The sequence below is a fragment of the Pleuronectes platessa genome, chromosome 2 (genome assembly GCF_947347685.1).
Source record: "Pleuronectes platessa chromosome 2, fPlePla1.1, whole genome shotgun sequence".
NCBI lineage: Eukaryota > Metazoa > Chordata > Actinopteri > Pleuronectiformes > Pleuronectidae > Pleuronectes > Pleuronectes platessa.
In genome coordinates this window covers 3975466-3992338 of record NC_070627.1, presented here as the reverse complement: position 1 = coordinate 3992338, position 16873 = coordinate 3975466, and the positions used below count along the sequence as shown (strand labels likewise).

At 44.0% G+C, this 16873-nt stretch overlaps 2 protein-coding genes across 3 annotated transcripts in view; one reads left to right on the top strand and one right to left on the bottom strand.

The window, feature by feature from the left end:
- Positions 1–1867: 1867 nt before the first annotated feature.
- appl1 (adaptor protein, phosphotyrosine interaction, PH domain and leucine zipper containing 1) lies at positions 1868–12808 on the top strand. The gene is made up of 22 exons (XM_053438220.1): positions 1868–2045; positions 3841–3939; positions 4060–4119; positions 4793–4864; positions 5000–5087; positions 5281–5322; positions 5533–5591; positions 5970–6116; positions 6477–6559; positions 6655–6816; positions 7211–7399; positions 7499–7541; positions 7630–7686; positions 7956–8047; positions 8125–8304; positions 8806–8858; positions 9004–9178; positions 9810–9846; positions 10045–10185; positions 10298–10348; positions 10751–10840; positions 11058–12808. Exons 1-22 carry the CDS (start codon positions 1992–1994, stop codon positions 11208–11210), a joined length of 2127 nt encoding a protein of 708 aa, XP_053294195.1. The 5' UTR covers positions 1868–1991; the 3' UTR covers positions 11211–12808.
- A 375-nt stretch (positions 12809–13183) lies between these two features.
- Positions 13184–16873, bottom strand: part of LOC128461616 (uncharacterized) — a 7025-nt gene continuing 3335 nt past the window's right edge. The window contains exons 2-7 of one of the 2 annotated variants that reach the window (XM_053446630.1): positions 14982–15087; positions 14507–14587; positions 14200–14309; positions 14024–14095; positions 13751–13873; positions 13184–13658 (exon numbers count right to left, since the gene is read on the bottom strand). In XM_053446630.1, coding sequence (XP_053302605.1) covers positions 13572–13658; positions 13751–13873; positions 14024–14095; positions 14200–14309; positions 14507–14587; positions 14982–15048 — 540 coding nt within the window. In that variant the 5' untranslated portion in view covers positions 15049–15087 and the 3' untranslated portion in view covers positions 13184–13571. Of the gene's footprint in view, positions 13659–13750; positions 13874–14023; positions 14096–14199; positions 14310–14506; positions 14588–14981; positions 15200–16873 lie in introns of those variants that run through there. The other variant, XM_053446620.1, reaches the window with a different exon arrangement.

Below are 16873 nucleotides of genomic sequence, written 5' to 3'. Positions count from 1 at the left end.
TACAAATGCTTGCAGTCAATAAACCGTATCACAAAATACTTTGAATACAATATATTTATAATAACATATATTTGGCCTGTCCCTCCTACAGAGAAAGTAATGTGAACTTGTTACAGCTGAAACAATCAGTCCTTAAATCAGATTGATGAATCATCTTTAAACCAGTTTTCCCATCCAGATATCTTTGTCTTTAATGAAAGTAAACTGATGTTGAGTAAAACCTTTTCCTTTCGGACTCCTGGTCAGACAAAACAAGTATTTTCTTAAATCAGTCCCGATCAGCTCTGGGACACTGTGATGGGCATATTTCAGATTTACGTTGAAAAGCATTTATCGTGATGGAGCTGTGAACAGACCTGCAGCCTGACGATTTCCTGCTTGGTCCAAAAGTTGAAGATGTTACAACTGTGTTAAATAAGTGGACTTTCCATAACCCTGTTGACCCTGATAACTGCTGAACCCACAACACACTCTTCACTGGCACGATCACCGAGGAGGAGCAGATGCACATTATCCCAGAGATGATGCACCTTATCATCAATTACGCCCACACCCACTCTGTTCCCATGACAGAGGATCATGTGGTGGAGGTCCTGGCAGCTGCAGACCACTTCTCAGTATCAGGGACGGTTCAGGCCTTCTGCCTCTTCCCAGAGGAACAGCTGTGTCTGAGGAAGTGCAGGAATTGTACCACCGCCCTGAGCTGAACCATTCTTCCCCCAAACGGTTCTTTGATGATTCGCACAAATAAGCATCCTACAGCAACAAATTATTATAATTTCCTAAGAGGCAAACTCTTTTGGCGGCGCAAATGAAACCGGGACCCAGCTGAATATTGAGACCCACAACCGCCAATCGGACAGTTGGAGCTTCCCATGTTCAGCCCCCACAGTTTGGGCAGCAGTCTGAGCTGCTGTGGTAAAGAAACTGTTCCTCATGGTGCCCTGGTTCCCCCCCAGTAAGGAGAAAGTTCATTCTTGACCATAGGCTGCGTGTAATTATGGACGACATGAAAGCTATCCAAAAGAGAAGCCAAATCACGTTGATTGCCCCCTGGTGGTTGGTTGCAGTGTAGATCATAAACCCTCTCCTTCTTAATGTTAATAGATGGGACACACTCAAATTTCAAATTTCCATGTTAATTATTTTGGTAAGTTTTAGTTATTTGATGTGTCGACACCCTGACTCCACTCCTGCTTCACCACCGTTCATATCCGACTCCAAATCATGAAGGAACATGGAAGCACCTGCATCCAGTATAATTTTTTTATATATTATGGTATATTATATCTATTTTTTGTTGTAAAAAGGAGGTGCACACATGCTGTACATCTTTATTTAAAGTCTGAGATCCTGACAGGTTTGTTGTAGCTTCACAAGTGACAGTAAGTTTCCTTTTCAAACAAGTTCAAAGATTTTTATTTGCATCCTTAAAGAAGTATTGTTGTTTCTGTTCCTCAAAGTAGTTGACAACGTTATGCATGAAACTCACTGAATCACAATCAGGTTTTATTGCCAAGCAGGCTTTCACATATAAGGAATTTGCTGTGGTGTATTTGTACAAGTATAAATATAAAATATAAAAACACTATAAGCTCCAATGGAGGGTTGTGCAAAGTATTGTTATAAAGTTAAATTGAAGGAAAGAAAACAAAGTTATTTTTTTTACAGTCTCCCATACAATTCCACAAACACCTGCAGAATCAGACGCGCCGCCATTATGGCTCTGATTTCCACACAAACACAGCGGAACAGCGACACTGCTCAGATCCAACATGGCGCCTTTCCCACCCTTTAAACAACCAACCAATCACCACCGTGGTTGTCACTTTCTAACCAATCAGAATGCACCCGAGGGGCGGGACTCGAGCAGCTGGGTGGATCTGTTTTGGGGTGTTGGAGGTTTCCTGGAGCTTCTGGAGCTGTCGCTGTGATTTCTTGCGTCTTTTCCCCGTCGATCGGCACCGATTTCCCGCGCGCCCGCCGCAGCCATGCCCGGGATAGAGAAGCTGCCGATAGAGGAGACTCTGGAGGACAGCCCGCAGGTAACACACGCCTTTGCCCGGAGCCTCCACCTAGCTAGCATGCTAACTGGGCTAGCTGTCTCTGTAGCCTCGGTGTTTGCCAACAACAACCAGCGGGGAGATGATGATAACGGGCCGGCGAACCAGAGCTGTGGAGCGGGCAGCTCTCACGCGACACGCCCGCTGTTCCTCGGCTTCTAGGCGATGGAGTCACCGGGTCAAAGTGTCAAACATCAGCCCCGGGGTTTTGGTTCACACTGAAATGTGCTCGTTTTAATGACCAGGCTGCTACTTCCTTAGCCACCGAGCTAAATGCTTCTCAGCCAAGCGGAAGTGTCATCCAGCTGCTCTCTGTCACTCCAAGCCGGGGGGGAAAGATGCTCAGGCACAGCATCAGGTTCGGGACTCGACCTCAGATCAGGGGCTGGACTCTGTGGAGGTGCAGGAGGATTCAGAGTCAGTGCAGATGCACATTGATCCAGGTCATGGTAGATAACAGTTGGCCTGATTCTAGCACTTAGGACAGGTGGATTAAAAGAGTAGGATCAGTTCAGTGGAGATGCAATGATCAGGTCACTCTCTCAGTTTTGGTCATAGTCAGATTATTCATGAGCCTTTATAACTTCTGCCAAAGAAGTTATGTTTCCCCTCGTCAGCAGGACTACGCGAATAATTCTGACCTGATTGACACATTTTGGAGCAACTCAACATGGGCCAGGAAAGAACCATTTAAATGTTGGTGTGGATCCAGTTTTAAAGGTTCAGTGTGTAGAATTTAGTGACATCTAGTGGTGAAGTGTCATGTTGCAGCTGAACACCCCTCACCTCACCCTCCCCTCCCAAACATGACAGAGAAGCTGCGGCAGCCTTCAGTGGTCTTAAAAACTCAAAAGGTGTTTTGTCTGTCCAGTCTGGGCTACTGTAGAAAACATGGCGTCCACCGTAAAGAGGACCCGATGTGAATATATGAAGTATTTAAATATAAATGGCCCATTCTAGGATGAAGAAATCCACAATTTGTACTATTTAGATGTACAAATCCTAGTAAAAACATTCTAGGATTATTTTTCTTTTCAATTTCTGCCAATAGATTCTAGATCTTCCACACTGGACCCTTTAAGGGGAAGAGGGATGAATATTTATATACCCAGCTGTTGATGTTCAAGGTCCAACTGGCAATGGGACATCCCCCCCTCTATATCACTGTGAGACATCTATTGGCAATGCCCAGTATAATGTCTGTCAGATTAATGGAATGACTGTGTGAGTTAATAATTTGAGTGGTTGCCCATGAGATAGATAGATAGATAGATAGATAGATAGACAGATTGAAGGGACATTTTGGTATAATTCTTCGAGTTGGACATCTACATGGACAGTCAGTCACTGTAGTGAAGGGCTCGTCCATGGGAAAGCTCATTCCATGAATCTTGGACGAGGCCTCACAGATCACCGTCCCAAAGCTTTGCAGTTTACTACACTGATGCCAAAACTCTCAGTTGTTTGCAAAAGTTTGGGCAAATCTTGAATGTTGATTTCTGAACTCTTGCCAACAGACGTTTGGGCCCAACACTAAGTCACGGTTTTTAGTTATTGCCCTTTATGTGGCGGTGGAATAATTCTCTCAGTGCCGACTTCTGCATTAAACAGTTTTTTTACCTCTCACAAAAAATGCAGTTGAGACACATGGGCTGCGGGGAGAGGCAGCAGGTGTGGCTCCAGGCTGGTTTGGTTGTTGGCAGTTACACGGGGGTTGGAGGTTTTATGATTTAACACAGGCTTCATTTCACCACTCGGTTGTGTGCTCTGTGTGCAGACCCGCTCCCTGCTGGGAGTGTTTGAGGAGGACACTGCAGCCGTCTCCAACTACTGTACACAGCTCTATCAGGCAATGCAGAGGATTTATGACGCGCAGGTACACACACACACCACACACACACCGCACACACAACTAGAACACACAGCGACATGAATATGTGGCTGATTGAATAGTGTGTTTCCAGATGCTCAGCGCTGTGCCTGTTTATTCTTCCAGAACGAGCTCAGTGCTGCCACACACCTGACCTCCAGGCTGCTGAAAGAGTACGACAAACAGGTGACCCGCTTTCTACCAACATCCGCCTACCAGCTCCAACACAAGACCTGAATCGGGTCACTCTGGGTCAAATCAGCTTTCGCTCCGTCACGGATCTAAATGGAATTTGTCCTGCTGATTCGGTCACTTGATGGACTTATGGAGCCGATATGTGACGTGTCTCAGATCCTAAATATGATATAACAGAGTTAGAATATTATTGACAGGGGAATCAGACCTGTCATATCCTCTATACTGAGGTCAGAGATAAATATAGTTTCTCATATAGTTTAAAAGCTTCTTTTCAGCTCCTATCTATCTAAGTGGTTGGCTGTTTTTTTCCCGGTTCCATTGGTTTCTCATGTGATCGAATCAGCACGACAAATTTCATTAATATCTGTGAGGGTGCAGCACAAAGTGATGTAATGTGATGATTTGACATGGAATGATCCTAATATTCAATATAAGACTAGACTGATTATGAGACTTCACATGTTTCTGATATATAATTTTGAAGAAGAAACACATTCTCATCATCTGTAAGCAACAGTCATTTCCTGGCTGTGAGACAGATGATTCAGTCGGCTCCTTCAGTAAAGACGTAACAAAATATATCCTTTCTCCACGGCAGCTCAACACATGGAATGAGTTCACAGTTTCATGTCTTCTGTGGTGTTGTTGTTGTTGTGTGCAGCGTTTTCCTCTAGGGGGCGATGATGAGGTGATGAGCTCCACCCTGCAGCAGTTTGCAACAGTCATCGATGAGGTGAGAGAACACAAACACAGATTTGTGTCTCGCTTTACTTTGAAAAGTAGACTCTCTGCTGCAATAACGAGTTGTTTATCTGTTTATCTGATTCACAATTAGAAATGTCCATCTTCTCTGTCTGTCTCCTGCTAGTTGAGCTCCTGTCACGCTGTCTTGTCCACCCAACTCGCAGACGCCATGATGTTTCCCATCACTCAGTTCAAAGAAAGAGACCTGAAGGGTAGGACACACACACACACACACACACACACACACACACACACACACACACACACACACACACACACACACAGGCAAAGTTCACTTATACTAGTATGTGTTTATTCTGTATGTGGTTAATTTACCAAGCAGAACCAACCCTTATACTTTAACTTCTTCTATAACTTATCTACGTGTTTCTTGTCTCTTTCCAGAGATCCTCACTCTGAAAGAAGTCTTCCAGATATCCAGTGATGGTAAATCATCACTACTCTTTGTCAGGTTGTTTCGATTGATGCATTTCTGACCCTCTTTCGTTTGACTTAAAAATACCATTGTTTGATTTTCACCATGTTTTTTTTTGTCTTGATCGATACTAACTTGTTTCTGCCGAGCTGGAAAAAAGGAAAGATGAGGAAAATATGTTTCACCTTTCAAAATGAAGGTTTGTCTGTTTCTGTGTGCAGATCATGACACAGCCAATAATCGATACAGCCGCCTGTCCAAGAAGAGGGACAATGACAAGGTAGTGGGTTTATTCTTCAGTACTTTAATACCACAGTTAAATACTAAACACCTAAGTTATTTAATTTATAATGTATAAATAATTTGTATTTGAGAACTGTGTAATTTTGTCACGAGGAAACTACAGATAAAGCTTTGAAATGAGTTCTGTCGTGTTGAGTGTCCACACTGAAACTTCAGCAGAAACAATTAAGCCTCTAAACATTTAACTTCTTCATTATCCAGTTGTAAGAGTTCTGGAAAAGTTCTGTTCCTATATGAACATTTCACAACACAGTCATCAATTTAAATATAATATCTGTGACCACACGATAATATCTCAGTATATGATATCATCTGAGGAAACTGAGCTGAGAGTGAAGTCTGGTTTGTTTTGAAGATGCGGGCCGAGGTCGTGGAGGACGTCTACACTTCCCGCAAGAAACAGCACCAGACCATGATGCACTACTTCTGCTCACTGAACACATTACAGTACAAGAAGAAAACGGCCCTGCTGGAGCCTCTGCTGGGCTACATGCAGGCCCAGGTACACACACACACACACACACACACACACACACACACACACACACACACACACACACACACACACACACACACACACACACACACACACACACACACACACACACACACACACACACACACACACACACACACACACACACACACACACACAGTTTTTTAACGACTTCTCCGTCTTTTTTACTGATCTATTGTTCAGCATTGCTCTCTGACTTGCTGGACCTCGTTCTGACAGGTGAAGCTGTGACTATCAGTCAGTCACAAGTCGGTTAGAAACATTGCTGTGATGTTGTAGTTGTTGCAGTGAACAGGTTCATTTGGAATCAATAGTTTTTCTGTTTGTGGTGTTTTCTCTGTGCAGATCAGTTTCTTCAAGCTGGGGTCAGAAAATCTCACCCAGCAGTGGGAAGACTTCCTGGGAACCATAGGAACCAGCGTCCAGAAGTAAGAACCCTTAAATACAAAGTATTAATCAACATTAACTCGAGTTTTAAACATGTTATAACTGTGTGTGTGTGTGTGTGTGTGTGTGTGTTTAGTGTCCGTCGGGAGATGGAGGCGGAGGTGGGGCAGATGCAGCAGACCATCCAGCAGATAGAGACATCATGTGACACCCTGTATGCGCCATGTGACCCTGACCCCGCCCTCTCACCTGTCTGTCGCAACCTGACCAGGAAACAGGGCTACCTGTACATCCGCAAGTAAGACACACACACACACACACACACATAGAAACAAACACTCATTGACGCAGACTGTATATATAAAGATGGACGACATAAACCATCTTGATCGACCCCTGGTGAATGGCTGCAGTATAGGTCACAAACCCCACCTTCTCCATGTTAGCAGATGGGACATGGAACAAACTAAAAAGTCAAAGTACATAACATTTAGACAGAAAGGGTTAATGTCATTTTGCTAGTTCTAATCACACTGATGTTTAGTCAAAGTGTTTCTTGTTATATACACGGTTTAGTAGTTTTTATATATTATGAGCTGGGACCCTGCTCCCTGATGCTCTGCTGGTGAAATTACCAATAAGTTGTTGACACTTGTGAGTTCATTGAAGTGCCCCCTCCGTGTGTCTCTCAGTAAAACAGGTCTGGTGTCTTCATCCTGGGAGCGACAGTACTTCTTCACGCAGGGGGGTAACCTGATGCAGCAGGGCCGTGGAGAGGTGGCGGGGGGGCTGCTCACAGACCTGGACAACAGCTCCGTCATGGCAGTCGACAGCGACGACCGCCGCTTCTGCTTCCAGGTCACATCCTTCGATGGCAAGAAGTCAGAGCTCTTCCCCTTCTTTCCACTGTAACTCCCATCGGACTCACTCTCGTCTTTTTAAGTACTGACGCCACCTTTTCCTGCTTTGTGTCCCGTCAGAGTGGTGACGCTGCAGTCGGAGACCAGGAAGGACTGTGAGGAGGTAACTTGTTTGTCTGTCTCGTGCTTGTGACGTCTGTCCGCTGCTCTGGTGATTTCTCACTCTGTCCATCTGCCGCTTCCTCCTCCAGTGGATCTCCACCATAAACAACATCTCCAAGAGGATCTACCTGAGTGAGAACGCAGAGGTCTGTGTCCGTCTTCCCTTCTTTACTTCCATCCCAGTCAAAGGTCACAGAGGAAACTTTAAAAGATATTTTTAGGTTTAGACAACAGCCCTGGTTTTGGTCAGTGCTTTGTTTACGTGTCCACATAGTTTTTGCAACGTTGTGAATCTAATTAAACGTCAGTGGATCGATATGAAACAAGATTAACAACAAGAAGCAGAAAACAAGATGCTTTCAAATAGTTTTCCTATTGGTTAGTGCTGACTGTACCGGCGTCTTCCCATTGGCAGGAGCTGGCAGCCAGAGTGAACCAATCAGCTATTGAGGCTGTGACGCCCTCACCGTCCTTCCAGCAGAGACACGAGAGCATGAGACCCAGCAGGTAGTTCTGACTCTGACCTCACAGCCTATCAGCTGCCAGGTCAAATGTCTAACCCCCTCTCTCTCTCTCCATCCCAGTAAAGGACGCGTGGGCCGAGCGAGCAGTATCAGCTCGGTGGGGTCCGAGCCGTCGCCCGCTCTCTCTGTTCTCTCATTGGACGCGCTGGTTGCACCGGAAACGCCCATCCAGTTTGACATCATCTCCCCCGTCAGCGAAGAAATCTCAGGGCAGAGCAAGACGGCAGCACAGTCCGGCAGGTAGGTGTGTGTGTGTGTGTGTGTGTGTGTGTGTGTGTGTGTGTGTGTGTGTGTGTGTGTGTGTGTGTGTGTGTGTGTGTGTGTGTGTGTGTGTGTGTGTGTGTGTGTGTGTGTGTGTGTGTGTGTGTGTGTGTGTGTGTGTGTGTGTGTAAAACACTAAACAGGATCAATACAAAATTGATCTTCGCAAAAAATAAATCATGTCTCCCTATCGTCTCCCACTCAACCTGAGGGGATCCACTTACTAATACACTTAAAATATTGATTAGAAAAAAATTGTTTCATGCTCCACAGCTACTATAGAATTATTCTCTGTCATTAGTGAGTCCTCCTCAAAGTGTTCTACAATATATTGTCCCTTTGTGTTGTTGGAGTGCTGGACATTGTGTTCAGAGCTTTTTACTGTCTGTGGTACAGAGTGATGCTAGAAAACTTTGTGTTCATCCTTCCTGGTTTATCTGCAATGAAGTGTGTTTGTGTGTGTGTGTGTGTGTCCTTCAGAAGGAGTAATCCGTTCGGAGAGTCTGGAGACAGCACATCAGAAGAGAGTGAAGGTAACGTGTATCATTTTTACTTTCTATATCTTAGAATTGTGATTCTATTCAGTCTTGTCTTATATATAAATTGTACTGTAAACATTTTCTTGTATGTGTTGTCTTTGTGTGTGTCTGTGTGATTTCCTGTGACCGCGTCGTCCAGAGTCGATCCTCCACCAGCTCTTCATCGTCCGCTTCCTGGGCTCCATGGAGGTGAGGACGCCCGAGTCCCCCGACGTCATCTCTGAGACCATGAGACAGATCCTGGCTGCCAGAGCCATCCACAACATCTTCAGGATGACGGAGTCCCACCTGCTGGTGACCTGCGACTGCCTCAAGTAAGAACCAGGCAGCGACTGTGTTGTGAGGGTGAAGCCAAATCTGAACGACATAGAAATGTTGTGTTGTGAGGACTGGACACACAGGAATCTGCTGTCGAGTGTTTCAGCCCCAGTAGCGCCCCCTACAGGCTGTAAGTGTTCATTACAGCCATACTGTGAACGTGTTGGACAGAGCAGAAGAGTCTTTGATCACCGTTAGTGAAACACAACTTCACACAGAATCTTATTAAAGTTATTCCTGGAAGATTAGTGTGTAGCAAAATCTTTAGAGTTGGTCCTGACATGAGGAAATACCACAGAGTCATAAAGTCACCCAAACATCATCGAGTCATAAATATTTAAAACTCAAAAACTACTCAACTGATTTGCATGAAATGTTGTGGAAGAGGTGGATCTCGGGTTTATGTTTACCACTCTAACATTGTGAGATAGAAGAATAAAAACAAATCAACAATATTCAGTGGACTGATATTTATGAGTGTGTGGAACTTGGTGCAGATCCAAATAAACATCTGGATCCAGTGGATTTGAATGTGGATTTCGTAAGGGGACTTTTGGGCCTTAGCTGTTTGCTCAACTCTTTTCTAAACAGTTTAGTATTTTAATGAAAGTATCTTATTTCTTTCAGGCTTATCGATCCTCAGACACAAATCACTCGACTCAGGGTAAGAGATCTTTCTACATTAGATCCTTGTTTTCGTTTCAGTGTCTAATTGTTCATGATGCGTTCTATTTTTATCTTTCTCTGTTCCCCTTCTTTGTCTTCCTCCTCCCCCTCCCCCTCCTCCTCCTCCTCCCCCTCCTCCTCCTCCTCCTCCTCCACCTCCTCCTCCTCCCCCTCCTCCTCCTCTCTCCTGCTGCAGTTCCCTCTGTCCAGCGTGCTCCAGTGTTCGTCCCATCAGGACAACAAGAGGCTGTTTGGTTTCGTCTTGCAGCCGGCGAGTGAGAGTGGAGACAGCCGAGCCGTCGGCTACATTTTTGAGTCCAACAACGACGGAGAGAAGGTCGTCTCTCTCTCTCTCTCTCTCTCTCTCTCTCTCCATCCGTTTGTCTGACCCCCCCCCCGTTGTGTCCGTCTGCCTGTCTGACCTGTCTGTTCTCCGTCATGTGTTTCAGATCTGTGACAGTGTCGGTCTGGCCAAGCAGATCGCCTTCCACTCCGAGATGGTGAGACTCATTAGAAACTCAGTTTAAAGACTGTCTATAAAGATGGACGACATGTCAACTCCCCAAAAGTGAAGCCAGAGTGTCTTTATCGCCCCCTGGCGGCTGGCCACATTATAGGTCATAAATCCTGCCTCCTCCATTGTAGTGGAAGATGGTTTCTGTCATGATGAGTTCTTCTCACACTGATGTAAATCCAAGTTGCATCATTGGCAGAAGATGGCAGCGGTTGTCTCCATGATGTTCTAGCTTCACTTCTGGATCGTGGAAGGAAGTAGAGACGTATCATCCATCTTGATAAACAGTCTATGAGCCGACTCCCTCACATTATGTGGATGTTATGATGATTCCATCAGGTGTCGTTGTGGATGTGAATCATTTTCTTGGGGGGCGGGGTTTGTGCAGGACCGAAAGGCGGTGGAGAAGAGGAAGGAGCAGGACAAGGCCAAAGAGAAACAGCAGGAGGAACTCAGCAAACAGAGACAGATAGAGAAGGTGACCTTTGATCCTTTAACCCCCCCCCCCAATATTAGTATAGAACATATCATGTGTCTGAATTGTACCAAATCCACCTCTGCACCTCCCTGGGCCCTGAACGATTCACATGTGGAGTGTGAAGCCGATCAGATGAACGGTTCCTGAGATGTGTTAGCGACTGACAGACAGGGGATTTTTCTAGATTCGATATCTAACTCAAGCGTTGTCTTTCCAGGATCTGGAGGAGCAGAGTCGTCTGATCGCGGCCTCGAGTCGTCCTGCCAACCCGCCCGCCGCTGACGGACAGTTTCTAGTGCTCAGCAACAGCCCGTCAGAGGAGGGTGACGCTGGGGACGAGGGGAAGAAGACGGGCGAGTCGGAGGCCTGATGACACGGAGGCATGTTTTACTTCCCAGGCAGGTCCCAGCTGGTTCTGTCGAAACAGCAGCTCAGGAATCAGAGGAGGGGAACGCCACCCGCCCACCCCGGCTGCCTGGGACTGGAAAACATGTGCTCCCTCTAATGGACTCCCATATTTGTGATGGACCCCATCACTCTGAAAATAGAGAACAAACTGAACACACCCTCACTATATGGGGAGGAGGAGGAAGAGCAGGAGGAGGAGGAGGAGCAGGAGGAGCAGGAGGATTGGACGAAGAAACTCCTCATAACGTGTTTTATTCTGTGTGTAAAAACGCTTTTATATCGGCTCCGCTCTCCAGAAAAGAACAAAAAATATAGATTAACCTGTAAGTTTCTGTTTTATATGATTATTTTATAAAGAAAAAAGCTAAAAATACTGACAGAGGAGAAATAACCAGGATCTGACTCCGGAGAAAACGCAGAAGTTGAATTCAGACAGTGTCAGCTCTTGCTCAAGGGCACTTTGGCCAGCTCGGCTCAGACATGTAATGTTCTAAAACAAGAAGAGGAGGAGACAGAGTCAGAGAGAGAGAAGGGACTCTTATTTTGAAGAGTCCTTCCGGTTGAGAAGACATCCTGTGATCTTCATTCATTTCCCTCCAGGGTGAAAAATAACGTCTGAACGTCACCGATTAATGGTCAAGTAAAAATAGATGGAACGGTTTAACCCTCTTGTTGAGAGCTGGGTGAGTTTCCTTCTCTGTTGTAATAAATTCAATATTTTCGGCTTTTGGACCGTTTCTAAAAAACGAATCTGTTGGTTAATAGAATGAATGAGACTTTTAAACAGGTGGCGGAACTCTTCTCCTTCTTCTCGACCCCTGTTCGAGTCTCTTCCTGGTTTCCTTAAATACGGATATTTATATAAACCCCAATCGTTTACTGTGGACCACCCAACTCAAGCAAGTGCTCATCGTTTCCTCAGATAAACTAAAACTGCATCTAGGTAAAAAAATTTGTTTGAATTTGTTTGAAAAGATTATTTCTGATTCTCCTGTTTTTCGACGGTTTGCCGAATAGATTTTCTCTCTTTAGAAATACCTAAAGTTTGGGCCTAACAGTTTCATTGGATTCATTCACTAAACTGAAGCACGTGTCCTTCATCACTCTCTTCTGTCGTGAGTTTCTCCTGGTGTCACGATATCTACCTGTGCTTTCACACGTGTGTACCTGGGTCGTTGCTTTGGGGCCTGTTGCGCTTTCCATTGGTTTTTTCTTCATTAATCAGCCCCCCCCCCCCCCCCCCCGAGTGGCTCTCAGCGACCCGAGTGAGCTGCAGAAGATGGAGCTTCGGTCCACAGGTCTTTGACTTTGCATGAACGATGGACGAACCTCCTCAGTCGGCTGTGGGGATGTTAACAAGCTGAAAACAAAAGTTACTAATGAAGAGTTGATTTCTCTGTTGTCTTGTGGGAGGAAGTTACCTCGTGTTGGTGGAGCTGCACTTTAACAACTGACACATCACGACAGGATGGACGGTGTTGAACTGTAAATATGTGATCGATGTTCTAGTGTCATGGTTAATAAAAAGGCTTTTCAGTGATAATTAAAACACTAACTCCACCCGTCTGAGTCCGTCTTCTGCTGTTTTCGCATCAAACCAACCTCCCTGAGCTACACACCTACATTTAACAAAGGATTTTTCATTTGAGCCACGTAAACAATCTTTTTTTTAGACCTGTTAGCTGCTAACTCTTTTCTGGGCATGTCTGCCTCAGTGAGATATTTTTTAATTCAAAGTGGAATTTTAATCTTTTTACAGATTAGTTCAGCAAATTTGGAAAAATAGAAATAAAGGAAACTAGGAAAGTTGCCCCTGGAGAATATTCATGTTCACTTTGAGAGGTCATTTGAATTAAAATCAAACAAACAAACAAACAGGACACGATGAAAACTTTAATATATATATATAAATAATACATTTTTTATACAGTCTGATGTGTGAAAAAATTAAACATACCATAGAGAGAAACCAAACATCAGGGTAATGAATCAAGAGCTACAACAATAGTTTCCACGTTCGATTTGTTTGTGATGATGAAGTTGTTTGTGCAACAACAAACTACCTGCAGCAGGAACATGTCAATAAATAGGATTCCCCCGTTTCAACTTGTTGATCTGACACCTCGTTGTTATATTTATGTTAAAAGGACACCAGTGTGGATCAAACTACATTTTGAGGAGGACGAGGTCACAGCGGTCCAATGTCTTTCTACTGAGCTGGACGTCAGAAGTCCAGTCCACTGGGATCAGTGGTGTTCCTCCTGGTTTCCCCCTCAGTTCACATCCTGGTGCGTTCAAGGACTCTGCAGCTTCACGTCAGCTCCTACTGTCTGAGGACCTGGGTGGAGAGCCAGTCCAGACCCTGGACCAGACCTGCACCACTGACGGCACAGGAGGCCTGGACGACCCACTGCAGACACACAGAGAGATTCAGACTCGCCGTATGTCAAGTTGAAATGAAACCTCCAGGACGTCTGGTCCACAGGTTGATCTGTCACTCACCGGCTGGGAGATCCCTGATAGGCTCAGGGCCGTGGTGATGTCACTGACGGACATGGCCCTGGGCAAGTCCTGTTTGTTGGCTAAAACCAGCAGGGCCACGCCTCTTAGCTCGTCCTCCTCCAACTGAGACACAGCAACATGGTGAATGAACAGGAAATCAATCAATCAATCAATCAATCAATCAATCAATCAATCAATTTATGTTTGTGTGTGTGTGTGTGTGTGTGTGTGTGTGTGTGTGTGTGTGTGTGTGTGTGTGTGTGTGTGTGTTACCATCCTATGCAGCTCATCTGCAGCCTCTTTAATCCTCTCGGGGTCGTTGCTGTCGACCACATATATCAAACCCTGAGGAGGACACAGACATTACTGGGAGTGTTTGATGGAACAGTGGAACAGTGGACCAGTGGACCAGTGGCACAGTGGACCAGTGGACCAGTGGTGTTACCAACCTGTGTGTTAGTGTAGTAGTGTCTCCACAGAGGTCTGATGACAGTCTGACCACCAACATCCCAAACTGTAAAACTGACGTTCTTATACTCCACCGTCTCCACATTAAAACCTGCACACACACACACACACACACAGACACACACACACACACACACACACACACACACACACACACACACACACACACACACACACACACACACACAGACACACACACACACACACACACACACACACACACACACAACATTAACATATATTTCCTTTAAAATATTCTTTTGCATAAACACATTGTAACAGACTGACCAATAGTTGGGATGGTGGTGACGACCTCGGCCAACTTCAGTCTGTACAGCAGAGTGGTTTTACCTGCTGCATCCAGACCCACTACACACACACACACACACACACACACACACACACACACACACACAAACACAATAAGAATCACGTAGCAAGAGGATCAAACAACGTTTTTCTATCAAATATTATGTTATTGGATTATCATGTCTGATGCATTAATGTGTAACATTTTACTCTTGTAGATACTGTTAAAATATAAAAATAATAATAATATCATATATATCTTTTCAAACTGTGTATCTATCAATTATTGGTATTAGTTAATTACTGAATCGTTACACACGACGATTATTAGTTATTAGAAGCCACAACATAAATAAAAACAACTTTCAGAAGCAGTTTGACACCTGATGAAGTTGAACATGAGAAATCAGAACCAGGACTGAACATCAGTTTGATAAAGTTTTAAAGATCTCACCCATTAAAATCCTGACCGGTGTCCTGGAGGTGAACCTGGAGAAGATCTGAGAGAAGATGATGCCCATGATGCTTCAGGTCGAAAGTTCCTCCTCCACTCAATGGCTCTGTGTGTGTGTGTGAGTGTGTGTGTGTGTGTGTGTGAGAGAGAGAGAGAGGTTTTATAGAGCAGCAGCAGGGTGTGTGTGTTAGTGTGTGTGTCAGATCGTTACACGGTGGCAGTGGAGACGCAGTTTGTGTTTACACCACACACCGGAAATCACGGCATCGACTCACACATGTTTCAAAATAAAGGCTCAAAATTCTAATTAGCTTTATTCCCGAGAGCACTTTGTTAGATAAACACTGGTAATAAAAAACAAGGTTCCTATATTTACATTTGCTTTATATAGTATATGCAGTCAGACACAAATACATTATTTTACACAAAATTATCTTCAAAAGTTTGAAAAAGTGAAAGTTGAAAATCAATAATTGAAATAAAAAACGAGCAGAATTAAATAAGGCTCCATTTATTTCTTTAAACTCAAACAAACATGGGCTTTGATTTGGACTAAAGTGAATTATCTTCATTTGACTCGACTCTGACGTTGATTTTATATGTGTAGTTATTGTCTTTATCTGCTCTTTGTTTTTATAATCAATACAAATAAAATGTATTATCACTACTTTTATTATAATCACTCGACTGAATATGTCTGATCGCTCAAATGCATTTTACCATATGAGTAATAATAATGATGCAATAATATGACACAGAAAGGAAAGGTGCAATTCTGTCGCCTACTCACGTACTTTTATTATACTTAAAGAATATTTTGTGACACATACATGAGATATGAGTTCTTACAAACACAAGGATAATTTAATAGTGATTTACTGAATCCTGTAATGAATTGGGAGTATTAATAAATACTGTTAGTATGTCCTGATTGATCTCTCACCTTAAATAACTTGATAATAGTGTCAATATTATATTATTATTATAAAAATGCCTTTTCAGTCATGTCAATGGAGAAAAACCCACAAACTCAGATTATGATGATTTGATGATAAGTTGCCACCAGCGGAGAGCAGAAGCAGATGTTTCTGGATCAGAAATCAAATAAAGAATCAGCCAATTAAAAAAAAAAGTCCTTCTGGTAGAACATCACTTCTATCACTTCCTGTATAGATACTTTACTAAAAGAAGAAACTCAGATAAAATCAGGAAAGGCTTTTTGATAGAAGAAGGGATTTAGAGGAGGACACTTCCTCAGAGCTTCGAGGCCCTGACTCGAGAACGTCTCCTTGCGACTGAGGTGATGCTCACTCTGCTCATGAATCCTGTTTCTCCAGGACCATCAAGCGACAAAGCGCCTCAGTGCCTGAGTTCAGATGGAGCAAAGGAGAAGTTGTGTAATATTGTGGAGCCAGGAAGTGAAGAGGAAGTGGTGTTGATGTACAGATGAACAAACCAGTGGACTTTGACACAGAGAGACGGCTGCTTGCTTTCTGTTTCCTAGTCGGCACCGGTGAATCCACCCGGCCAGTGGAGAACACTCGATCTCCAAAGAGGTTCTCAGGAATTTAAACATGAAATAGTTTGACAGTGTAAATTGTTAGTTCCTGTTTTCTGTAGTGAAAAGAGAAGTTCACACACAGTCTCCTAAAGAGGATGTTAGAATAACAGATATCATGAATCCAAATAATATCATTTCTCTTATTCTTTGGATTTCTGGAAGATGTATTTCTAAATCTTAAAATATAAAAGCTGTTGTAAAGCCTTCTTTACACCTTTAACTTATAATTTCATTGATTATTCTGTTGTATTTTAGTCTAACTACACTGGAGTCAACCTCTGTGCAGTTTTGGGAATGTGCTGTGGTGTGTGTGGTTTTGAGGAATCACAGC